The sequence below is a fragment of the Monodelphis domestica genome, chromosome 5 (assembly GCF_027887165.1).
Source record: "Monodelphis domestica isolate mMonDom1 chromosome 5, mMonDom1.pri, whole genome shotgun sequence".
NCBI classification, from domain to species: Eukaryota; Metazoa; Chordata; class Mammalia; order Didelphimorphia; family Didelphidae; genus Monodelphis; species Monodelphis domestica.
The window spans coordinates 76,877,835-76,904,692 of record NC_077231.1 but is presented as its reverse complement, the minus strand read 5'-3'; the positions used below and the strand labels follow the sequence as shown (position 1 = coordinate 76,904,692).

At 36.7% G+C, this 26,858-nt stretch overlaps 1 protein-coding gene across 2 annotated transcripts; it reads right to left on the bottom strand.

The window, feature by feature from the left end:
- Window positions 1-1,408: 1,408 nt before the first annotated feature.
- On the bottom strand, window positions 1,409-26,606 carry NUDT4 (nudix hydrolase 4). 2 transcript variants are annotated; one of them, XM_001369461.4, is made up of 5 exons: window positions 25,800-26,606; window positions 9,519-9,629; window positions 8,625-8,669; window positions 5,011-5,098; window positions 1,409-4,342 (listed from the first exon to the last, which is right to left on the bottom strand). In XM_001369461.4, exons 1-5 carry the CDS (start codon window positions 25,896-25,898, stop codon window positions 4,140-4,142), a joined length of 546 nt encoding a protein of 181 aa, XP_001369498.1. In that variant the 5' UTR covers window positions 25,899-26,606; the 3' UTR covers window positions 1,409-4,139. The 2 variants fall into 2 exon arrangements, with proteins under 2 accessions (XP_001369498.1, XP_007503273.1); XM_007503211.2 differs by having other exon boundaries at window positions 5,011-5,095; window positions 25,800-26,477.
- Between the last annotated feature and the right edge of the window lie 252 nt (window positions 26,607-26,858).

Here is a 26,858-nt window from a genome sequence, read left to right as displayed (position 1 = left end):
TTTCCTTCAAATTTATTTTCCTAAAGCCTTCTATTCAATATACATATTGAATAATAAAATAAAATAAAAAGCATACTGCCTAAGTGAAGCTGGGACATTAAGCATCTGATTAAGGATTTAGAAGAACCATTCCTTAGTAAATGGTCAGAGTACAAAGTACAAAGAGTACAAACTCAAATACTTGAGTTTTCAAAGGAAGAAATCCAAGCTTCTAAAAGCTGGATTTAAAAAGTTGCTCTAAATCAGAAAGCTATTAAGAGATCCAAAAATTGAGGAATAGGAACTTTTGGTGAGCATTCCTCACAATGTAGGAATACTGTGTCAGAAGAGAGAGAGAAACCTGGCAAGACTTGCAAGATCAGAGGTCTATGCCTGAACTTAGCATCCAAAACAAGGAAAATGGCCAAACTAGGGATTCATTTTGTTTGGCTCCCCAGTTCTCCCCTCAACTCCCCCCCCAAATTGGTTTGGATGCTTGTTGCAAATTTTGGAGGTTTATAGGAGAGGTGTCAAACATGGGAAACCAGATGAAAACTTAATTGGGAACTAGGAGCAATGTTACTCAGGGATGCAGTTTCATGTTCCCTTTTCTATTGGGCCTTCTAGTGGGTTATTAGAAAGGAGTATCTTAGAAAATGGCTTTAAAGGCATAAATAAAAATTGGAAGGTGGGATGCTCATCATTGGATGAGCAAGGACACACCTGTTCCTTTAACAAAACTGTTAGTAAGAGGATGCCATTGCCCTCACTTATTTTTTGCTTTAAGTGAGCAATAAGTTGTCACAGAATTAAAAACTGAGGGAATGGGACATAATATACAAAATCTTTTGAGTGATTCTTGATCCTCTACAAACACACTTAAACATGCCACATACTCAACCCTAAGGTTCCAGTGGAACTATATAAAAGGGGGAAAATCTTTTAAGATTTTATAAAAGGGAAGTCTTTTCTTTCCCAGGGAGTGTTCCTGAAAGCTGCTGTGCCTCTCCTTTGTCCACTTTCCCAAATTCCACCGAGTGGAGTGGGGAAAGTTAAGTGGGGGTTAAGTGGGTCACACAGCTGAGAAGTGTCTGAGGTCAGATTTGAACCTGGCCTGACTCTCAATCCATTGAGGGAATTAACTCAAAATCAAACTTCTGTTTCAAGAGAAATTGGACAAAATGAGAATGCAAACCTTTGCCAGTCTGAAGAACAAAAAAGGGTTGGGGTAAAGAACATGCATGTCTTTATTAGTGTAATTCTATTCCCAACCTTAGAGCAGAGATGCCTCCCACTCTGAACCTGCCCCCAATTTGACTATGTGTATAATAATATATTAGACCATGTTTGATGAGCCAATAAGCCAAAAACCCAGTAAATTGGCTATTAATATAAAATTCTGAATTTTCAAGTACCTCAGTCACACAACTTTTATTTAATTTTTATTCTGATGTTTCATCTCAAATATAAAAAGTCAAAATTCTTACACCAATCTTCAAAAGAAAACCATGCAAAGCAATTAAAAATGTTTACAGCCTTTTGTTTCCTTAGTTTGCTTCTTTAAGGTTGTCAACAGAACACTTCTTGAAAAATTCCACATGGTTAGGCAACCCCCAAACCTGGTCCATACAAGTTCTTAAGTGTTCAGAGTATGGCACCCACCTGTGGTTTAACTAAAGGGGCAGAAGAGCTTTTTGCTAATGCCAACAAGGCAGTATTACTAATGGTCTTCTATAGTTAGTTCTGTTCTAATCAATCATAAGTAGGCCTCCTGTACCCTCCAAGATAAATTCAGGGGATAGGAAATCAACGGGCCAACTATGTTTAAAAACCAGGATGAGAGAACATTTGGCCACTTCACTAAGCTTATCTCTATTTGGGCAGAAGGTGTCTCCAGCTATCTTAAAAGTGTTTTAAAGATGCAATTCTGCTAGCCTAGTCTGAAACATTTAACAATAGCCAACCCTATTACGATAGGTACTTTTGAAATATGACAATTGTAATATGTTCTGTTAAATTACACAGAGAGAGCAGTAGGAAGGAATCAAAACTAATTGAGGGAACTTTGCAAGTTGCATAGAGACTAAAGAGATCTGTACAATGACATTAAGGAATCCTGATATGGCACTACTAAGCCCAATGTTCTATGTTCTAGCCAATGTTCTAACCAAAAAATTATACAACAAAATATTTATAGGCTAACAACTCTTATGAGTTGATAACATCAATACTGTACATTTTTTACATTTTTATCAAATACATAGTTTGAGTTACAAAATAAGATCATGCATTATTACCTCTAAGAATACCATGTACAAGCTTTTTTAAAAATTCCCAGTGTCATAGAATGTTAAGTGGGAGTAGTTTTATGTACAAAAATTGCATCCATAAAATCCAGTTTCTTTTGGTTGTTTGAAATTCAAAGAAACTTCTCAAATGACTTAAAAGTTACTCTGAGAAACTATCTAGTCCATGGGATTTTTCTAAGTCAATTTGTGGGATTTAAAGGATCTGGCCAGAATGCTTTTTGAAAAGATGTTTGACTTCCTGTTCAAAGAGAAATAATGACATTTCTCAATCAAGTTACATAATTTAGAATAGGAAATTCTCCAACAGTGGTAAAAAAAATGTTCATATTCTACTTTCTTCATTTCTTTTAGTCAGGAGTACATATCCAAAACCTATTTTCACGTGAATTAGAACTTGTACTTAAGATCTGGTGTATCTGAATGGCACAAGATCTCATTTCAAACTGTGGCACCAATAATTCCTAAAAGTGTAACAGCACTCAAATTTAATTTATAGCAGCATTTTACACAATTGTGTTTAAAAGTAGGTTAACGATTTGTGTACTGAATAACAAGTGTTTAAATTATATGTACTTTCCACTTTATACTCACTATTTACAAATGTTTAAATGTTATGTATATAGAATGATTCTAAACCCCGAATCTCTTCAAAATACTAAAGGTTTTTGTACTTAAGCCTCAGTTCTGACCTGACATGGGAGTTTCAGAAGAAACATCTGCATTTTAGATGAGATTGTTGATTTTAAGACTGAAAAGAACTTAAGAACCCCAATCGTAATCTTTTTCCAAATTGGAAGGGTTGTTGTTTGAGGGGTTTATATATAGAGGTCCTAAAAATAAGATAAGCTTTCCATCATCATATATCATATGTACCTGGACATCTTAAATTCTGTTGGCTATTGCTTTACCAGGAAAGATAATGGGAGGAGGCTCTCCCAAGGACTAAAAGGAATGACAGAAAGTATGAGTTTGATGCCAGTGTGCTTTTGGTAGCAGTGGATTAATTGAAGCAAACCAACTAAAAAGATAGTTCGTGATGAAATTGACGTATTGTTTGGATTTTTTTTCCCCATTAAAAATTGATGCTTTAAGCTAGGGCATTCTGCCCAAAAGGATGATAAAGCAAAAAAGATGATGAGGATGAAATCTGAATGCTGTTTTTCATGAGCCTGTTTTATATATTTCCAGGGTATATGCAATACAATAGTGCCATCTCATACTGAAATGTCAGCCATCCTGGGCACTGGAGGAGAAAACATTTAAACTTTGAGGGGAAAGATACCACATGTATATATAACAATACCCTCTAATGGTAGTAGAGAAATGCTGTTCAATACACATCTATTTTCTCTAAATTAAAAGAAATCATGAGGGCTATAATGTATCTGAAACAAAGTGGCACCATGAACATTTTAATCTTTTGAAATGAGTAGCTCTAACAACTAAAAAGCACTACAGAAGGCTTTCTTTCAGTGGGTCAATACTTTAAGGAAAGTACCTAGTCATCTCTCCCCTTGACTTAAAAAAAAAAAAAACCACAACAGTAGGTTACTGTGGAAACTAACCAATATTAAAGACCAGAATGCAGAACAGTCTGAAAAACAAAAATAAAAATGTATTTGGAGAAAGGGAGAGGGCACACAGTTAAGGCATCTTTAAAAAAAATCCATATGGCTTTGGTTTACTGAAATATTTTACACTGTTAACAAAAAAGGGAAATATTTCAAAGCATCTGAAAAATATGAAAACTGACTGAATACATTCTGTATGACAATTCAGTTAGTTTAAACATGTTGATGTCAAACCCAGAAGCCTTTCTCCCTGTGAGACCATGTATGGTCACCTAAATATTTATCTTACAGTAGATGGCAACCCCGAAGTCTGTGCAGAAGTTACATACAAAGAATTGTTGTCTGGAAGGGTGGGAACCATAGAATTTCCATTGGTTGGTGAACAGCCCAACTTCAGTTTTTCCAAATACTCAGCATGTACAGGTTTATGACACTGAAGAACTTTAATGGCATCTTCAACCTTAAACCATTCTCTCTTCCTGCCTAAAAAAAAAAATTACAATAACTATTAAAACTCCATTTCAAAGGCAACTTATCCTTTATACCCCTATTAAGTCATTGAAAATATCAAGAGTTTTTCATGCTTCCTAATTGATGGCTTAGTTTGATTTGAGGCCTGTAAATTACTGCTATAACAGGGAATAAACACTAAGCTATCCTTGTCTTGCAGTTAACTATAGTAGAAAAGTTTGAAAGTAGAAAAATAATAAAAATTGTTTAGCTTTGGGAAATCAAAATATCCAAACTAAGATGAAGGTGGCAAGAACATGACTCATAAGGCAAGGCCCAAGGACACATTTATTGGCAGTACCTTTTGCTAAAATTACAATGTCTACTGATTATAGATATTACTTGGCTAATGTGCCATTAATGTTTGTCTATTAAAATAAAAAGATTCCCTCTTGAATATATGTACATGTTTAAGCCAACTACATGCTAGGCTGATTTGACTAAGGTACCTCCAAATATTAACTATGTGCTTTGGGAACATAGATGTGAGATAAAGTACTAAAAAAATTGAGACCAGTTCAATCCTCTCAAAATTTGCACAAGTATCATGAATTTTTTAACATGATCTGATCAGACAAACTATTTTCTGGAACTTTTTATTTCATGGGTATGTCAATGTAGACAATTTTTACAAGATTTACCTATGTTAACAGAATCTTCCCAGTCTTCCAATATTTCAGTGACAGTAAGAACATAAACGTAAGTGCGATGTTTGCGGTCTTGATTCTGCTTGAATATGAAAAGAATTACATTTTAATCTATAGATCTATGCTTTAAGGATTATGCATTATTTATCAACAGTAATTTTAACAAAGCAATAGGGCATTAAAATTAAAATCAATTATATTTAAATTTTTACCCAGTGCTGTAAACTCATTTAATTCTATAAATATACTTACTTTTTGATGGTCTTTAACTCACCAGGAAACTGAGGCCTAAGGTCACATGAGCTGGTATTACAACAAATTCCAAGGCCAATGATCTTTCCACTATTGGACCAAATTTTTAAGACCATTTATGGAGATTTTAAGATATATTCTAATGTATCCAAAATGCATAAAAAAGAGTGGAGCCAATATTCTCTCATTGCAAATGTAAAATCATAACATTTTGTAAAGGGCTATTATAATAACAAAGAGCAACTTTTTGTGGAGGCAAAGAACTGGAAACTAATCAGAAAATAGCTGAACATAATTATGCATGTAATCGAATTATTTTAAAAAATAAAACCTGGGGAAAATTGTATGAATTGATGCAATGAAGTGGATAATATGGATTCAGGGTGAGTCTCTACCCTTTTGGAACTAGTTAATGCAGGATTTTTTTGGGGGGAGGGGAGAGACTGCACATTATAAGAGTGCTTTGTCTTTTTAAATGTGGGAGGGGCAGTTTAGGATAAGCTACCTTTAAAATAGATTTTCAATAATTACTGCTCTAATGCTTTTTAAGAAGGAAAACAGGTAGAAGATGCCATTAAAGATGGCATCTTTAGTGCCATAAACTGTATGCATGCTTTTTGGGTATAATTCAGCAACCAACAGAAGTGGCTAGATTTTAGCTGAAAAAATAATCCTATCTCCATATCCCTTGTTTCTAGTTGTAAACATTTTATTAATCTAGTTCCAAATTTTATACAATTAACACTTATTATGACTGAAACGGTTTGGGCTATCCCATGGTTTTCTAACTACTCCCCAAAGCAAGAAAAGTTTAGAGGGTGATGGATGTGCTGGGAAGGGGGGAAGAGAAGGGAACCCCCAATTGGTCAAAAATATCCCCTTTCACTTAGTTAAGGCTTGGTGTCAATCTTGTATCACTGTATGGGTTAAGGCTTAGGGTGCCTGGGTTGAGAGCAAGTGATGGAAAGTTGTCTGAGGAGCAGGTGACAAATTCTTTGGACACAAAAAATTTTCACAATCTGTGTCAATGGAAGCAAATCACAGTGATAAAATAGGTGCTATCAATATCTCAAAGTTAAGAGTACAACTTGGATATCCTTAAGTTTTGTTTTTTTTAATGTGATTTTATCTAGCAATCTTCTATGAAAAGATATGGAAAATATTTCTATTCAGTGCCACAAAGTAACTGAATTTAGCCATGTCAGTGGAGAATGCTAAAAACAAAATCTCCAAAAAAAAAATTTGCTAGTACATCATCACTATACTGAATTGGATGTACGAATCTAAAGTATCAAAAAAGAAAAAGTCAACTTGTGATTTTTACCAGAAGATGGAGCTATATCATTACTCAAGTACCAGTTATCTCGGGCTGGAAACTAAAGAGTAGCTATTAATTTAATCCCTAATGTACAAATGAAAAGTCCTCAGAGAAAAGAGATACAGCCAAATCTTACTCTAGAAGAGAGGGGCTCGCTCTTCTCTTGGAACTGTTAAATGTCGTCAGTATTTTGAGGTTGCATTGTGTACTTTTAGGGTAGTGGCCAAAATTAATGTTCTAAAATCAAGTTATAAGGTATGTTTTCTGTGTAAGAGATTATGCTAAATGTTGCAGCAGGGAAATTACAATATAAAAATGTTTTAAGAGCTAAGTGTTTTATAGAAAAGATGTCATAATAAAAGCAGGACAAATTACATGCCAGGTAGACATTCCTTTGTGGGAAGGCTTAGGAAATTCAGAACTAGGGTCTCAAAAGGAGTGAGATGTGATTAGGTAGAGGAAGGGAGCACGAAGTTCTCAGAGGGGTCCCAAATTAATCTAGCAATGAAACCTATTTATGTCTCATAAGAGCAGTAATCCCTAAATGACATTGAAACATGAATGGTTTCTCTGTTATATAGAAAAGTGGTCAGAGTCCCTAAACCTGGCACATGAACAGTAGATCCTTTGGGCCAAATGACTGAATAGTTAAAAAGAGAAAACTGTTAACCTTTCTTTTTTGTGGCAACTAGGAACAATAGAAACAGCTTTTAATTAAACAATATAAAACAGCACAATTTCATTCTGGCTACCAGGTTTATTCTCAGTTTTGTCCAGAAAAAGTTTAATAAATCAACAAATAATTAATCAAGTTTCCTATTAAACAACTATGGAAATAATAGCCAGTTTCACAAGAGGAGTGTTCCCATTCATGAAGTCCCTGCTTTGCTTGGTTTTTACACTACCAATATTTAAAAAGGCAATCAGCCAATTACCCAGATAATGAGTCAGAGAACATATGCTTCAAGATCTAGTTTCTTTAGCAAATTGAGTAACTGCTACCTATTCTCCCCAAAATACTATGTTCTATCAGCTTCTTAAATCTCCCATCTTGAAATGCAATAGTTTCCCAGAACTATCAATGGGATATTTGTTAATATGCTTAGTTCAGTACCTGGCACATGATAAGGTGTTACATAAATATTTATCCCTTGCTCCTCTTCCCTACCAATCAAACATTGGGATTATAGTAAGCCTGGACATTGCTTAGTTCCTTGGCCCTACATATCAAAATACACTATGTATAGTGTTGGGGGCTATGTGGTTGACACCCAAAAGATGTTGTGCACACTGCCTCTATGACTTGGAGTATAGGATGTTATGTGCCTCTAGGATTATTTGCTTACTGTCTTTGTGGCTTCCAATCCTATTGGTTTATGCCTAAAAATATCAAAGAACACATTTCTAACTATTTTAAGGATTGTGGGTGTAGGTGCTCCTCCTCTTTTTATATTTTAGCAACTTGGTCTTCTAGAGTTGGTGTTGCTCCAATCAATCAGGAACCCCTTTCGCACTTCAGTTGGGTAGTCCTCAGAAAGAAACATGGTATATTTGTTCTGTCCATGCTTGAAGCCTTTCCAGCTTGGCTAAGGACCTGCTGGTGTTTATGACTCTGCTAGCACAGCTTTGAAGAATCCAGACTAAGCTGGATGAAATACCAGAAAGTATCAAGACATAACATAATAATTTATGGTGATAAAAATAACTTTCTGGTTTCTGTAGCTAAAAATTTTGTTTGTATTTGCTACAGAATAGCCAATATGAATTTCATTTTTGAAGCTGTCTCTGATGTACTGTGAATTTCCAGAAGCCATAAGGTTTATTAGGTGGAGTGTGTATCACTTCTCTGTAGGTACTTGATATGCTTATATTTATAGTACTGCAGAAAAAAAAACCCAGGCTACCAACAGGAAACAACCTATTCAATGTGGCAGCCAAGAATGAGCTACTAGACCTGAAGAACTCATGATTTGTGTTTAGTTGGAAAATAGCAATTTAAAACATTAAGCAGCTGAAGAGTGATATTTTTATAACTCACCTCGAATATCCCCAGAAGTCTGCCCAATTTTCCTCTGACACCAGCCTACAAATAAATTGAAACTTATAATTTAAAATAATAAGAATTTTTATCCCACTACTTCGATGCTTAATTTCTTCATGCATTATTTGTTAATATGGTGGAATGCAAAATGATTTAAAGTCAATAACAGTTCTCGGGGCTAGAATGAAATGTCATAGATATCTAGTCATTTCATCATAAATTCTAAAGTTATAAAAAATGAAAGTTATATAAAATGAAATAGGCTCAGTTATCCCTTCACCTATGATGCATTCTGAGATACTTTGCATTCAACCTTTCACCAGACTATGACTGACATGCTTAATCAGATGGCAGTGATTAAATATGGCTGTTACTTTTTTGCTTTAAAAAAAAAGGAATCGATGGCTTATTTCCTTTGTTTTTCATAAACAGTATTTGCTACATTTCAAAAATTACTAGCTTTACTTTACTTGCAAGTTTTGACTGGTTAGCCTTATTAGTACCATTCAAGGAAACAAAATCATAACCTCTAACTTTCTAGGAACAACCTGAATAATTCACATAAGAAATCTCTCTGTAGCACTTAAAAATGCATAGACAGAAGGGACCTGGCTTTCTCCTTGATGACATGAAATAGTGTTTGTTGGTCTTTTTGGTTGTAGCATATGGTGGAGCTAGTAGATATTTTATCAAATACTTTAAAAAGTCAAAACTGTGATACAAACCAAGGTATCCCTTTTCCCCCAGGTGAATGAGAATGTCAGTTTGACTTGCCCGTAATCATATGTCTACTATAATTCAATCCCTAACTTTTACTGAAACCCCTTCTCCATTGAAAAACAATTAAAAAAAACACAAAAAGACAACATTTTGAGGTTTATTTAGTCTCACCTCTTCATACACTTCTCTTACTGCAGCACCACCTGGCTCTTCCTCAGGCTCCATTCCTCCACCAGGGACAATCCATTGATCTGGATATCGACTGCTACTCACTAATAGCACCTGAAAGATCATAAAGACAGTTCAGTTATGACAAAAATATTACAGGAAAGAAAATTACATGCAATTAATGCACAAATATTCCTTTTGACTAGAAAATTGATCCCCTTTCCTCAGGAATCCAATGACCATACCTGACTTCTTAAAAAGCACTACCATCCTCATTTTAAATGTGGGGAACCTCAATTTTTACGGGACTTTACAGCTGGAATTACAGCTCTCTCATCTAGTCTGGGATACCACCATATGGCAATTTTGCCAAACTGCTTCCTGGGTACCACTGTCCCATCTCCAAGGCTTTGCACTGGTTTTTCCTTTTCTGCTACAACATATTCCCTTCTCCACCCCTGCTCCATATTCTGATCTCCACAACTGACCCATAGCAAAATTTAAGAAATGCTTGTTGATTTGACCAAAATTAGAGGCAAGTAAATCTATAAACCAGATCTTTCAAATGGAAGCCCCCCTCTTTAAAAAGCTATTCTAAATTAATACTATCATTCTCTATAGAAAGGCATTAATTCTGATAGTAATATTCATATTGTGGCATAAAAATATCTGCATATAAGACACACTACACTATTACCTTTAACGTAATAAACATGTTATATGGAAAACCATTTAGTCCTGTTTCCTTAGATAATAAGCTCTTAGGGGAGGAATGGTTTCTCCATTTTCAGCACCCTTAAATCTTTATTCCCTTCCAACACCCAAGAATTTCCCTTCTGTTTTTAGCCCACAAACAAGGAAAAAACAAAGCCAAATGTTTGGAATTCAGCATGTTTTTCAACTTTATAAGATGAATAAAATAAATACCACTTCCCAACTATTTTAAAGGTTTTAGATATTTTAATATGAATTAGGCAATTCATATAGATTTGTGATTGGATCAAGTTTCAATAAAACAACACAGTTATTAATACTAGAAACTAACGTGGATGATCCTCACAGGTCTTATTTTATAAATAAGGAAATGAAACTGAGAAGCTGAGAGGTTTAAGTAAATAAATGCTGATAAGAATCAAGTAGGATTTGAACTCACACCTATACTTCCCTTCTTTCCACAGAAAGAATTAGGATTTGGTAGTTGCCAATATGGGCAAAAGAGAAGGTTTTTACCTGGGTAATTAGGAAGGTAAAAGAGTTTCTAGTGAAACTAATGTCCTGCATGGACTTGGCTAGCTTAATACTATCTGGCCTTTGCTTGTTATTTCCTCCAAGAAAGGGCCTGGGCCCAGTATAAGAGGATAAAGCTGATAAGGATTCATCTACTAGGTAAGAAATGAAAGTTACTGCTACTTATAACTTACTGCAAAAAAAAAAAAACAAATTAAAAAAACAGGAAAAAAAGTTACTTTTAAACTTCACTTTCTACCAGGGACCATTAAGTTCTGTAATATCATAAATGACCATATGTCTTCCAAATTCTCTGTATTACCTACACTGGATGATTTCATATAGGCAGCCCTTTTCCTGCAGTGCACATTCTCCTCACCTCAGCTTCCTTCAAGGAACTCAGGTTCCCAAACTGTAAAAGCTATCTCCCATGTTCTGTCTCTTTTCATTCCCAAGGTGATCACAACAGCAGCAATAGCACCAACAGTCTTTGGCCCTATGCCAAACAAGGGCAAGGTGTACTAGATAAGATTAGAAGCAGACCACCCTCAGACAAGTGGCACATTTCAGAATGTGTCCAGCTGGTGAAAAAGAAGCAGATTTACTTAGTCTGACCCTTAAGTCTTTAATTGCCAAATGAGGCAGTATGGGTCCAATGGAAATGGGACCAAAGCTGAGTTTTCTGATTCCCTGATCTGATACTTAATCCTGTGTTGATTATAGGGGAGGTCACTTTACACCCTTGAGCATCAGTTTCCTTATCTGTAAAACAAAGATAACTACCCAACAGCATAGGAATGGGAAGTGCCTCAGTACCACATACAGATAACCTACTTAACTGTTTCTATCTTGTTTGTATAAGTTTCTGTAAGCTATCTTTCTATGAACATCCTACCCTGATTCTGCTTGTAAACAAAGTCAGGTAACCAAAGAATAAAGTTCCAATTAACATTAGAACCAGGCCAAGGAGATCTTAAGGTAAACAATGAAAAGTCCTACTTTGGCACATTTCCATAATAATTATTTCAAAAGTAGTTTTTACTTCTGACTCTGTTAAGTACAATGCCAATAAGTTTCTAATGCATTTTTGAAAGTTACACCTGTTGAGAAAGCATGTTTACACTTCCTTTTCTAAGTTTTAAAATACTTGGGCCCCTTTTTTACAAAGGGTTGGAACATTTTAAAGAAATATGATTCAGTTGTCTTATTAACCAATTTAAAGATTCACAAAGAAGATATATGGTCTGAATACTAGTAAGCTTATGGGTTATTTAATCCTCATTCTTACTATCTTATCTCCCTTTGTACACACAATAACCTTTTGTCCCTCTTCTAATTCAAATCTTCCATAGTAATTAATATACTAAAGCCTACTATGCCCACCTGTCTATTCAAATACCCTCTGAAAACCTTTTTGTTGTTGTTCAGTAGTCTCTAACTTCCTGATGATATTTGAAGTTTTCTTGACAAAGTGACTGTATTGCTCTGCCATTTCCTTCTTGAGCTCATTTTGCAGATGAGGCTAAGGCAATGGAAGGTAAGTGACTTGCTCAGGGTCACATAGCTATTAAGTGTCATAAGGCTGCATTTGACACCAAGCCTGGAATTACCACTAACTACCTGGACTCTTCAAACCTGATTCTAAAATGACTCCTATGCTTGTACCTACATAATTTCCTATCTGCTCAAATAGTGACTTCATGTTTTGCTTTTGGTTTTTTTTTTGATTGGTGCTTGTCTCACATCCAACTGTCTTCCAAGTTAAGTATTCAGGATAGCCTACTACCAAGTTTCAGAGTAGTTATTATGTCTTAATACCAAGCCTAAACTTTTCACCATTATCCACAAACTGTGACCATGTATGTTTTCCCTGAAATTAATGAGTATCCAGGTATGTATATGGATTAAGTCTGAAGGATGTGGTCTAGTCATACCCCCCCCCTTTTAAATTTAGAATATTTCTTGAAACTATGCACAAAGGGCTTTAAAAGAATGCCTATCCTTTGACCCAGCCATACCACTCCCCACTGCTGGGTTTGTACCCCAAAGAGATCATAAGTAAAAAAGACTTATACAAAAATATTTACCAGCTATCCTCTTTATGGTGGCAAAAATTTAGAAAAGGAGGAATGGCTGAACAAATTGTGGTCTATTTGTGGTCTGAAACCTGGCCCTTTCTCTCTACTCGTATATCTAATGTGGCTATTTTAGTTCAGACCCTCATCATCCATCTTCACTGATTATAGTAACAGCCTCCTGATTGGCCCCTCCACTCTAGGCAATCCTAAAAACTAATTTTCCTGAAGTATGCATTTGTTTATTACACCACAGATCCCTCCTTAATCAGGCCCAGTGGCTCCCTGACATTCCTTGGTTCAACATCAACTTTTATGTTTAGCTTTTAAAGCTCTTGACCTGGTTCCAAACTATGATTTCAGCCTCATTTTACTCCTCTTCTCATGCTCTCATGATCTGGATAGGGCAGGTAGGTAGAGCACTAGATAAAGTTTAAATCTGGCCCCAGACACTACTGTGTTTGTGTGGCCCTGGACAAGTCATTTAACCCTATTTGCCTTAATGTGCTCATCTATAAAATTACCTACAAGAAGGAAATGGCAAACCACTCTAGTATCTCTGCCAAGAAAACATTTTATTTGTTATATCTCAGCCAATGCCAAACTGCTCAGCCCAGAGGAGGTATTTAATAAATGTCTGAAATGATTTCAGATTTATCTTACTTCTCTAACTAGCTATTTCAGCCCTTTCAAGTAAGAATGGTTTTCCTGTGTATTTAGCACAAAAGTAGCATGCTACTAAAATAGTAATTGAGCTAAATGTCCATCCTAAGAGGATATTTTCTATAGGATAATCCCTTCTACACAAAAACCTTTTGCTTCAGTCCCTTAGAGAACTTGCTCTTTTAATCATCTCTTCTAACTAGCTCCTTTCTCCTAGTCTAGGATGCTTCTGGTTCTTATGCTAAACAAAACCAGTTAACTGTTTCAAGACTCCTGCTAACCCGTCAAGTTCTCTTTTCTCTTCCTCTTTAGTGTTAAACTTCCTAAGTAGTCTAAACTCCCTGCTTGCTGTTCCTTCCTTATCCACTACTCTACTCAAATCTTTACAGGTGATTTTGTTTTCTGACTTCTCTGCTTCCTCTCACTATTTACCAGCCTTCTTTTTGGGCAGCTTTCTTTTCCCAAGCACTAAGTAGACCTTTCCAATGCTCCTTTGCCATAGTTCCTCCTAAAGCATGGCTAACACTTATAGTTTTGTTTTTGAACTGCCCAAACTAGGCACCAATTCCCCCAGACTGCTGCTGAAAAAGGTAAACCTATATGCTATGGTTACCAACTAATATATAAAGGCATCTATAGTTTGTGAGGTTCTTAAAATTTTAATGCTGATATGGCTAATAAAAATAGACTTGTTATTATTGTTAATACTGGGGATTTTTGTTTTTAAAAAACTCTTACCTTCTGTCAATATTGTGTTTTGGTTCTAAGGCAGAAGAGTGCTAAGGGCTAGGCAATGGGGGTCAAGTGACTTGCCCAGGGTCACACAGCTAGGAAGTGTCTGGACCTCCTGTCTCTAGGTCTGACTCTTAATTCACTGAGGCACTCAGCTGCTCCCAAATAGTACTATTTTTTAAAGGCACAGCCTAATTCTTCCTGGGCCAGCTAGGTGGTACAGTGGACAAAGTACCAGGACTAGAATCAGGAAGATTCCACTTCCTAAGTTCAAATCCACTCTCATAGACACTTACTCTTAGTCAATTTAGTATATTAGTTTTCTAATCTGTAAAAGGAGCTGGAGAAGGAAAAAAAAAGCAGTTCAGTATCTTTGCCAAAAAACCCCAAATGGGGTCATAAAGAATATGATACAATCGAAAAACTGAACAAAAATAATTTCTATAACTAATATTTTCTTTGCCTAAAGCTAGCTTTTTCCTCTTTACTAAAAAAAGGTGTGGTTGTAGAGAAAAGGGAAGGGGCTGTGGGTGTTGGGAGGTACCATAGTATAGTGGAAATATTTCTGAATCTGAAGTCAGTGAAGCCAAGTTCAAATCGTGGCTTTAACAATTACTAGCTACGTGACCTTGGACAAGGCACGTTAGTTTCCTGCACCTCATCTGTAAAATCAGAAGGTTAGACTGGCTGGCCCTAGAATTGGTCTCAATTCTAGATCTATGATCCTTAAAAAACAAAATTTCTAGAGTTTAGCAGTGTCTTAAAAGTATAATTTACTAAATTAAAAATAATTCAAATGAATTTAATTATCTCAATATTTGAATACCACTTTGATTTTAGGCTCCCTGGAAATATCACAGAAATGTAATTTGTTATCAGAAAACCCAACTGTTGCTAAGCATAGGCTCTAAGAATAGAATAAAGTAAAGGATATTATTATTCAAGTAAGATCATTTTGGCAAAAAAGTAGTAAACATTTATATTCAAATATGTTATAGAAGTTCTGATTTTTAAAAAGAAAGCTCTATTTAAATGGAATACTAGGTGAATCCTTTTTCTAAATTTCTGCCATGTTACATAAGGAGAATTATACTTCCTAGTGTTTACTCAAAGAGTAAAATGAGGTATTCCTAACTTAAAGGAACTAGCATAATTTCACTACTTTACCAATTTTTTCCCCCAATTCTTCTCTGTGGATAGTAGCTTGTCAAGATGTTTTATACCCAACTAAAAGGTAAATGAACCAGAGGCTTTATGAAGAGTCCTTTCCAAAATTCCCCAATGTTCACAGAAGAGGTCACTGTAGACAAATAAAATAATCCCAACTTAATGTGTAACTTGCTTAGGGGGTTTGTTTTTTAAAAAACCCTTATCTTCAGTCTTGGAGTCAATACTGTATTGGTTCCAAGGCAGAAGAGTGGTAAGGGCTAGGCAATGGGGGTTAAGTGACTTGCCCAGGATCACACAGCTGGGAATTATCTGAGTCCCTATTTGAACCTAGGACCTCCCATCTCTAGGCCTGACTCATAATCCAGTGAGCCACCCAGATGCCTCCCCCCCTTAGGGTTTTAAAGCAACAAGTTCAAAGTTCCATTTCTAAAACCACCTTAAGCTAGACTAGTTTCTAATACGCAGTCATCCTAAAGAGATACTCCCACCCTAAAGTACTTTAATGTTTACAAAGTACTTTTTTTTCCCCAAAAAGAATCCTGAGCTAGTAAAAATATTATCCTCATTTAAGTTGGTCACAAAAATCCTCAAAGGCTATAACTATCCAGACACAAATGTGGGAGCTGGGAAAAAAAAATCTAGATACCCTACTACCAAGTCCAGTGTAATATAGGATGCCCTAGAGTTGGAAGAGATCTTAAGTCAAACTCCTGGCCAGACAGATGAACCCTACTCTACAGGAGTTTTCAGAAAATGGTGACATAGCCTATTTTTCTTCTTCCACTAATAGGAAGTTTAGTGCCTCATAAAACTGTGCATTGTTTATAGAAAAAATGGTGCCAGAACTGAACAAAATAACAGGATAATCTACTACAGATATCTAGAATACAAGCTAAGCAATGGATGTAAAATTATCTTTTATAATATTTCACAATGAAATACACAGCAATCATTTCCCTGTTTTATGTTTTTCTTAGATTATACACAACCCTAGAAAATATTAACTTTTCTTCTAAAGACACAGTATAAAAACTTTTAAAGCTATATTGTGAAAGGGAGTGCTTTAATAAGGCAGTTTCAGCTAACTTGGTGATGTATTATTGTACACACTTATAGTCATACACGATTCTTCTGTAACATGCTGAGATTTTTCACAACCAAAAAGGATACTGTACCACAAGGAAAAAAATCTGATAATCATAATGAAATAATGGATTGTCTATCCATTAAATAGAAGAACCAGAAATAGCAAGTTGGGAGGATTTTCAGTGGTATGAGAATTGCAGAAAATGAACTACAGAGATGGGTGGGTTGAATCCATGAAAGGAACTCACAGATTGAATCATAAATCCATTTTAAGTATATCATGACTTGAAGAAGGGCTTAATCATTCAGGAACCCCTTGGTTATTCAAAAGAAATCTTGAATCAAACAAGTCAAAGTGTTTTTAAATATGATAATAACAGTTACAATAAATGTTACTTCCATTGCTGTATCAATCATAAAGTCCATTATTTGTGTTTAAGAAATCTCATCATAATTTAACAGCTTGTTAGCATTTTATTAACTTATTAGCTCTCATGAAGTTGCTTGGGTCAAACTTGACATTTTAAAATATGGAAAGGCCTGGCAAATTATTCTTTTACTTACTAATATAAAATAATTTAGATGTAAATGTATTCTTGTCACACTTAAGAATTCTAAAGGTTGCTGGAATCCTATATCCTACCAATTCTTAGGAAGTAACTAGGATGGTCTTCCTGTGCTCTAATTTTGTTAATTTTTAATTAAAAAAATTTTTTTTTATTTTTAAAGTATGTACACTGCTTGAGGATTATTCTACCCTTTCCCCTATTTTTCCTCACTTTTCAAAATTGTTGTATGAATTTAAAAAATTTTTGTTACTTGAAATTTTAGGATGTACTCCCAAGATATTCCAAAAATACCTGCATGGTATTATATGGCAGTTGGATTACAGATTATTTTCTAACACATTTGAGTAGCGGCAACAAGAGACTGAATATTCATGTTCCGTTTTGAAAGAAAGAAATTAAAATGTTACAAAAAAAAAAACACTTAACAGCTACATACAGAAAGTCTCACAATATATACAGAACACCCATCAAAAAGAATATACTGGGGGGCAGCTGGGGGGCTCAGTGGATTGAGCCAGGCCCAGAGGTCTGACCTCAGATACTTTCCAGCTGTGTGAAGGGGGCAGCTGGGTATTCAGTGGGTGGCTCAGTGAATTGAGAGCCAGGCCCAGAGATGGGAGGTCCTGGGTTCAAATGTGGCCTCAGACACTTCCCAGCTGTGTGGCCCTGGGCAAGTCACTTAACCCTCATTGCCCAGCCCTTACCACTCTTGTGCCTTGGAACCAATACACAGTATTGATTCCAAGATGGAAGGTAAGGGTGTTTCAATAAAAAAAGAATATATTGGTCTAAGAATCTAAAAGAAAATCTAGGTTACTTAGTAATCACTATGACCTTGGCCAAGTCCTTCTGAGCCCATTCTCATCTGTAAATGATAATGACGTATCTGTCTTCACAGAATTTCAGGAATAAATGAGAATGTGAAAAGGCCCCGAAAACTATAAGAGTGACATAGAAGTTATTTTGAGACTGCCATTTGTTATATAATACTTAGGTGCTAATTCCTCAAATAGGAAAGTGATCTAACAAGTAGAATCAATGGTTATGAGATGATGGTTAGAACCACAAGTTCAGAAACAAAATAAGGGTAAAATTGTATTCTAGTAACTATGAATCGTTTTACAATTATCTGTAGTTAAATATAAAACCTGTTTTAATCTTCCCCATAGTATTGTCTAACCAGAAAAATTCAACCCAACTTTCTGGATTTACTTTACTATTCATTGATAAATTTTAGTAATTTCCTTGTGGAACAACCATTAATAGTTAAGACTTTCTGAACTTGGTTCAAATAATTAACTTTAAAATGATGAACACAACTTTCAGGTTCAGATAAATCAGAATCTGTCAAAAAAAGTAGTACCAAATAGTGCAACTAGGTAAAGTAGGTTTACCGGGCAACTTTCTAAAGGCCAAACAGTGATAGAACATGCCAGAATCTTTCAAATCCACAGTTAACAGCCTAATCTTACACAACCTCCCTGCTCAGGAACTATTCAAGCCAATGAAACACTTAATTTTGATACTCCAAATTTTATGTTTCTACAAGAGTTCTAATTTGTTTTGGAAAATTCAGTATTAGGCTAGCTATCAGCTGAACAGTTGTTACATTGTTTCTTAAATGACCCTTCAGAACACTGGATGAACAAAGTGATGATTTTTACTAGGAGTGTTATGTGCAAAGACAGTGAATCGTTCCCAACTTCAATAGACATTTTCTATTAAATAAAACTTGGCAAATCTGAAATCAAAACCAAAATTATAGTAATTAAAATTCAATTCCTTGAATCTAAGCCTCTCTCTTTAACTAGAAGAATGTTTCTTCCATCCTTGTCCCCTACCACTAGGCATAAGGATGAAAGATAAGATATATATAGTCAGAAAAGGCATTAAGCAATGCAGTTGGGAAATCATTAATAGGAATCATAAAGAGGTAATAGAGTCCAAATGAAACACTGATCTAGAAGCTAGTAGACTATTAAAAAAAGAAATCCCTAAAAAAAATGGAAAAAACTCCACTGAATTTATTAAATTCATAAATTTAATAAATTAAAAAAATAAATGTATTAATAAATCTTCTGACCACATATATAAGATATAATATTTGTTGTCGCCAGGTCAGTTGAGGAGGCTCTAAATCATCAGATGTGTGGCCTTAGTTAAATAAGCAGAAGAAAAAAATAATCCATGTACTAGTTAGTGCCTGCCTCAAGTTGCTTATATTTCTTGAAGTTCTAAGGAAGGATTAATGTGATGTGTATGGAAGCACTTAGAATAATAAAATTCTTACACCAAAGTAGCATATTATTTCCTAGAGGGGAGTAATCTAAAGTGCTTCTGCCCCATTTTACCTGGAATTTTAGATCTTTTCTTTTCATACATGCCCATTTACATACTAGTAGCAATGTGACACCTTGAAACACCTAACAGAGCTCCATGGCAAATGCCAAACTCCAGTTTAGCTCTTATGGCCTTCCACAAGAGGTAGAAAAAAGTGAGAGTAGAAAAAAAGTGAGAGTAGAAAAAGTCACAAATTTTAGGTCATTGGGGAAAGTTAATAACAGTGATGAAAAAGACTATTGAAACATTTTTTTAAAACAGAAAAAAAATTCAGGATAAACCACAATTTTCATGTGTGCAATTTATTATAGTTTTTTAAACCCTTACCTTCTATCTTGGAATCAATACTGTGTATTGGCTCCAGGGCAGAAGAGTGGTAAGGGCTGGTCAATGGGGGTTAAGTGACTTGCCCAGGGTCACACAGCTGGGAAGTGTCTGCGGCCAAATTTGAACCCAGGACCTCCCATCTCTGGGCCTGACTCTCAATCCACAGAGTCACCCAGATGCCCCCTAGAACCCCAGTTCTTAAACTCAGATCTAGACCTACTAAAAGATTTTCTGGAATGACTAACATTTGCTATTTGGGTGCCATAAATTTACAGTTGACAGCTAACAGCCTTACTTACCCCTGCTGTCCATCCTTTTTTTGAAAATTTTTATTATATAAAGAGCATTTCTACATATCACAGAACAGATAAAACACTGAATTTCCATTTCTATTTCTTGCTTTTTTAAAAAAAAGCATTAACAGGAGGCAATGGTAAGGGTTTAAAACAAAAAGAATTAGGGTTCTAAGTGAACCTCTTTTTTCCCCCTTTGAAAAGTTGAAAAATATATCTGATTTCTGAATGTTCAGGTTGCCTCCAGATCTAAAAGCACACTTGACAGGTAGCACATGCAGTGGCAAGACAGCCCTGGACATTTCAGTCTTTGCCTTTTACTCTTCCCTCCTCTGGACTGTTCTTCAAAGGCACAAAAGAAAGAGGACTAGATTCCTACCCTTTAAGGATGTCTTCATGTTAGCCTTTAAAGAGGCAGAATAAGATAAGGAATGCTGGTGTCAGAAAGATCCAGATTCATACTGTTCCAAATTGGAAAAGACATTACACTGAGCTGTGCACAAGTCAATGACCTTCTCTGAGCCTCAAATTTAACCAAACAAATTATCAGGGCAGGATTGTGTGAGAATTAAAGGAGAATATCTCTAAAGTACTAATAAATAAATGTCAAATATTATTTGATAAGACTAATTAGCTTTAATGCTTTAACCAAGGAAATAAACTGGTCACAAAAATTAAAAACTGTAATCTAATAAAAAAGATTTTATTTATTTTTTTTTATTTCTTAAAAGCAAGAGTTCTGTTATAGTAACAGAACCAGACAGAATTTCATTTTACTTTACAGGATTCATATTCTATATCACACCTACAGTAGGATGCTAAGACTTTGTTAGCTTGTGACAGTTGCAATGAGTGAAACGATATAGAAATACATGGAAAAGGAGCCAGCCTTCATCAAGATCATCAATTAAACTTTATTCTTAACTATTTGGTAGCTACCAAATAAAAGATTTGAGCTAGTTCCTAGCAGGATTGGTGACCTGTTCAGATTTTGAGGAGTCATCATAAAAAAATATAATAAAGGAAGAAATTCACTTTTGACCAGAAAGATAATTATTACAACTGGCAGTTCCTGCTGTTTGAATACAATCAGATCTTAGGTTCCCTCCCCAGCATCATTTTATCTACTTCACTTACAAGTCAAGGATGACTTAAGGAAAAATAAGAAATGTTCCACATGGGGAATTTTCTCCTATAAAAAACCATTCAACTTCATTCTTTCAATGGAAATCCTTTTGACGTACTACTCTGCTTTAAAAAAAAAAAGTATAACACAATTTATCATTTTACTGTTGATTCTGGGTCATCAACTTGAGTAATATCAAAAAACTGAGTTATATGGGACTTTTTGTCCCTATAGTAAATGGCTTAGCTCACTAGGTCTTTTTGATAGTTTAATACTCCCTTCAGTCTCTTTTCTCCCCAAATTTGTTTCTGATCTCAATAACCCCCAAATTGCCAGATTTACAAGAACCAGGCCAATCAATTACTAGCACTATAAGTAATAAGAGACTTCTGAAGATTAGCTTGGCTTCTCAGGCTTCCTCAGCTTAATTCTTGACTATATCCTGAAACCTTGTTGGTTGGATAAACAAGGTTTTTTTGCACTGTATCCACTTCAATAACTTTTGATCTAATTATATTTGTGAAATGTTAGTAGGAACTCTTGAAAAAAGAAACAAATTCCATGTCCTAAGCCTGACGATTCAGGCTGTGTTATTTGTTAGAATATTGGACAATGACAGACCACTTCAGTTACTCAAGGACCAGTCTAGATTATTAGAGTTGTCACTTGTACATAGGGAGGAAGAATTTTTAGGCCAATGATCAAAGAAATTTAAGTTTAAATTTAAGAAATTATTTTATTGGCATTGAGGCAGGGCACGCCTGCACTTATGAAATTGTGGTTCCTTAGGTTTCACTTAATACAGCAGATTATAAAACAACTTACAAGTTAGCCATCTCTCAGTTCTCTATAGGACATTAGTCTCTAATAATTCTTGTCTAAATCAGAATAGCACAAGCCAATATTTAATGAAATTAGAATTGGCACCATGATAGGGGAAAAACTTTCCCTAAGTAGTAAACATCTATGAATTCAGCAATGAGCTAGGTGCTTTTAACTTCTATAATATAGGGAAAGCGTGGAACATCATAAACAAAGGCATAATAAAAACGACATTAAGAATAATTTTAAACATGAAAATTTTTAATAGAAGATAATTCAAAATAACTACTTTTTGGATCTGGTTTTCTTAGTTTGGAGAATTTTCAAGAGTCTTTTCAGGTCTTAGTAAGTTAAGTCATTATGACCAAAAATATCCTATTTAAATCTATCTTCCACATGTTCTTGTCCAGTCCTGTTCTCTTTGTGAACCCCATTTGGAGTATTCTTGGCAGAAGACAGAGTAGCATTGCATTTCTTTTCCAGTTCATTTTACAGAGGAGTTCATTTACAGAGGAAACTGAAGCAAGCATGGTTAAGTGACTTGCCCAGGGTCACACAGTTGAAGTCTGAAGCCAGATTTGAACTCAACCCCAGGTTTAGCCAACCAGTTGGCCCACCTTCTACATATAAATGATAAATTGGGAACTTCCCCCTCAAAGGAAAATAACCAAAAAAACTACTTGTTCTGAGTCTTTCTGGGCCAGTGGTACCACCTGCTGGCTGGCAGGGAGAACTGATTTCACAAACCCCTCCCAAAACTTTCCACTTAAGTTCTCCCCCACATATAAGAAATGTATTTTTCTTCTTTCTCAGTTTATAGCTGTCAGTTCCAGCTTGGGAAACTTCTCACAGGGAACTTCAGGGAAGATCAACCCTAATCAGTCATCTCCCATCTAGTATTACTAGCAAAACATTTTACTTTTTTTAGTTTAATTACCAATATCAACATTATAGGTCCTATAGATTTGTGGGTCAAGCCAGACACCCATTAGACCCCTTTTTTCAATAGGGAAATTTGTTTTGTAAACAGAATATAGACAAATGCTAAATTGACTTCTGAAGTAAACTGGAAACTTCCTGTATCTGAATATGTACTCTATACACAGGTAGATTATAGGAGATTTAAAAGTAGTTCTGAACTGAAACTGCATTTCATCTCCATTTTATAGTTATCTTTCTGTACCTCTACATACATTGTTCCACACAATTGTGCAAATCCAGATCCTTAACCTTGGCTACCTACTCAGTTCAGGTTTTTATTCCCCCACCCTGTTTCATCAATTGGTTGGAGAATGAGAATGTCCTTTAATGTCTAACATTGTACTGCAATGTCAGCCTGGATGTCATTAAATGAAATTTTGCTTGTTAACAATATCTCACATAGAGATCACAGAACTCAATTTCAACTATCTATAACACAAAAGAGAATCAGAGAATGGACCAAAGACCTCATATCTGAAATTTGCATATTTAAAAAGAACCCACTTAAATCAATAAGATGGAAATAGGTCTGGATCAATGACACAGTTGTAAAACCCAGTGGCTATGGGACAGGGATGGGAAGAGATGAGGGAAAGAACGTGAACAGGAATCATGTAACCATGGAAAAATTTTTTAAATTAATCAATTAAATTTAAAAAAATAAAAGAACCCATTAAGATTTCAACTCTGAATTTACTTACTTTTACTTTACACACAATACCAACAAATTGTATACCTCATTTCCAACCCAACTTAGGTTAGAAACTGGGCCTCCATAACATGACCCGCCCCCCCCACTCCAACTGTTTCTCATTTTGTAGTTGGAATTTAAGAACTCTGAACCCACCAAGAAATGCTGATGCTTGGAGGATGACAGAAATGAACTAAGAAAGGCATAACCATTTGGGGTCATTTAATAGAGCCCCACACAATTCAATTGTTTCAGCAGATTTTAAATGTTTGCTGCTTTAGGATATGCCTCACATATAGAAAACTAGGTATACCATTTCAATGAGGCTGAAAAAAAATGGAAAGGCTGCTCTTGATTACAATTTTTACTTTTCTAAATAAGCACTGATGCAATTAGTAATATTCAAAATGAATTTAACTTCACTGAAAACTTTTATAATGTAAACATTTTCTGAAGATTAGGAGATGAGTCAAAAATGTATAATAATTTTAAGCATATGAGGATTTAGTTTCCAAATTGTACCAAGAGGCACTTTTTCTAAAGCTTTCTTGGACTAAAAAAGTTCATCTCATTTTTTATAGAAGACATAATTTTCATAATTTTCTGCATCTAGAATTACAGAAATTTCTATTGAGTTTTAGTGATTTAAACAAATTCAAAACTTACTTTTTCTAGTAATCTTTTCCCCATATAAACTGATTTTTATCTCTAGAATCCTTCAGCACAACTTGTGGTTTTGTTTTAATTTTCAGCTAGACTGAACATTGTTCTTTCTGAAAAGGACAATCACTAAAATAAACTCAGGTGTTTTTGAAAAAAAAAACTTAAAATAAACTCATTAAACTATCATGTTTCCAAAATAAAACTAAGACTGAAAAAGTATCACCATAGGGTAACAGTTACTACAGCAAAGGCAACAAGCTAATATAATTGTGCATATTTAGCATAGTATCTTATTGTAGCACTCTGGATAAAACCGGTAATAAAAAAAACAGGGGCTTAAGTGAACTGCAATTACTACAAAGGAAAATAAACGTTTTATGATTTTAAGATTTCTCAAAACAAAGATGTTCTCTGGTACTAAGTTATGGTTGCCAATTTTCGACTATTGAAAAAAATCCACAAACCATTTTTTCTATAGCTCTGAAACAGTACTGCATCTTCAATTTGAAGAATTGGAAGACGTGGACAGAGAAAGTAGTAGAGGCAAACCAACACCTATATAAAAATGCTAGTCAAACATACAGAGTGCTATATGGAAGCTCCCCTCTAGTCATCTAGCTACCTTTCCGATGACAGCAAGTGTTCTTTCAACAATCACCAGACCCATACCAAATCACAAACCGTCATTATCAAACTGCTCTTTGGGAAGAATTGAACTAGGTTTCTCAAACCCATAATTGATTAAAAAAAAACCTTACCTTCAGTCTTAGAATCGGTTCCAAGGCAGAAGACAGGTAAGAGCTGGGCAATTAGTGACTTGCCCAGGGTCATGACATACTTGATTAAAAACACACTCACACACATACTTTTTTCCTTCCAGAATCGATATTGAATATCGATTCCAAGACAGAAGAGTAGTAAGGGGTAGGCGACTGGAGACTAGTCTAGAGTTAATTGATAATTTCAAATGCATATACATACATATATACTCTCTCCTTTCTTCCCTCCCTCCCACCTTCCGTCTTAGAATCAATACCGTGCAAGGATTCCAAGGCAGAAGCTGTAGGAGGTAGGCAATAGGGCTTAAGTGACTTGCCGGAGGGCCATAAAGCTAAGACTAAAACTATTTTTTCACAAAGCGGACACTCTGTCTCTTTTGTGGCCAAACCAGCTCATTCGGCCGCCCGCATTGGGGAGAAAGACACATGGGGTGGGGGCGGGGGTGTGCGGAAGACAAAGGACTCGGCTTCCACACCTACCCAGAGCCCATTTACCAATAAAGCGGAGAGGAGGATTTCCCTCCCCCACTAACACGCGGTTACTAAGAGGTCTCTCCACACCCCCCACCCCAAAACCCGGCAAGCCCGCAGCCCCCCGGAAAATCCTGGGATTTCCGTCCGACACCCACAATGGCCTGGAGGACCCCAGGGTAGCAGAGCGCGTCCGGTTCGGGGGGAGGGGGAGGAGCCCCTTTGTTCCCTCGGGCCCGGCGGGGACTAGGGGCGAGGGGAGCACCCACCTCGTCCTCCTGCTCGCTGCGGAAGCACAGGCAGGCCGCCCGCTTCTTGAAGCCCTCGCGGTCGTACGTCCTCGTCTGGTTCGGCTTAAACTTCATCATAGAGGCGGGTAACCCCTCCTTCTCCTTCTCCTCCCGCCGGGGCTCGGCCGCCGCCAACCCGCCCGAGGGCGCCGGCAGCAAAGGACAGAAGGGGGGAAGGGAGAGAGGAAGGAAGAGAGGGAGGAAGGAAGCGGCTCCCGAGGGCCGGGGCTGTGGGAACGAGTGAGGCTGCTTCGGGGCACTAGAGCCCGCGGGCCGGGGAGGCTGCACCGCTGCTGCTGGAGAAGCCGCGCCTCGCCATGGAGATCGTCCGCTGTGCCGCCGCCGCCGCTGGCTCCCTTCAGTCCTTCAGAGTGAGGCACCTCGTGACCACCGCGGACGGTTGGCAGCTCCTCCCTCGCGGAGGCAGCACGGTGGGAGGGCGGGAGGCTCGGGCTCGCACACACACACACACACACACACACACACACACTCGCTCTCGCGCTCGTTCCTCAGTAACAGCCTGTCACACTCGCTCGCCGGTTGCCCGAGCTCTCTCTCACTCTCCAATGTCTCACTCTCTCAGACACCACCACCACCACCACGCCCCCTCCGTTCCCCTCTCAGGAGCAAGACTCCTCCTCGCACTCACAGGATTGGTCAGAGACCTAGATAACACTCCTCCCCCTGCCCAAACCGAATCTTGCATTCCATAGGCGCGAGGCAAACCGGCCCCTCCCCTCCCTCTCTTCTTCCCCCCCCCCCACTTTTTAATTGAACTTGGCCCACAGCCTGTCCCCTGCACTTGCGCCCGCGCTATAAGGCGAGTAGAAGAAAGGAGGCGGGGCTAAATGCCGCTGGACTGAGGAGGCGGGCCCTGGAATGGACTGCCTGCAGCAAGCCACGCTGCAGTTCCTGGAGAGGGGGAGGGGGCTGTAGGCGACTGTAGGGGTTGTGGGTCTGACTAGAAGGGAATGAAGGTGAAAGCCAAGCACCGAGTGCCAGTCTAGCGATGCAGAAAACCAAGATTTGGAACCCTGG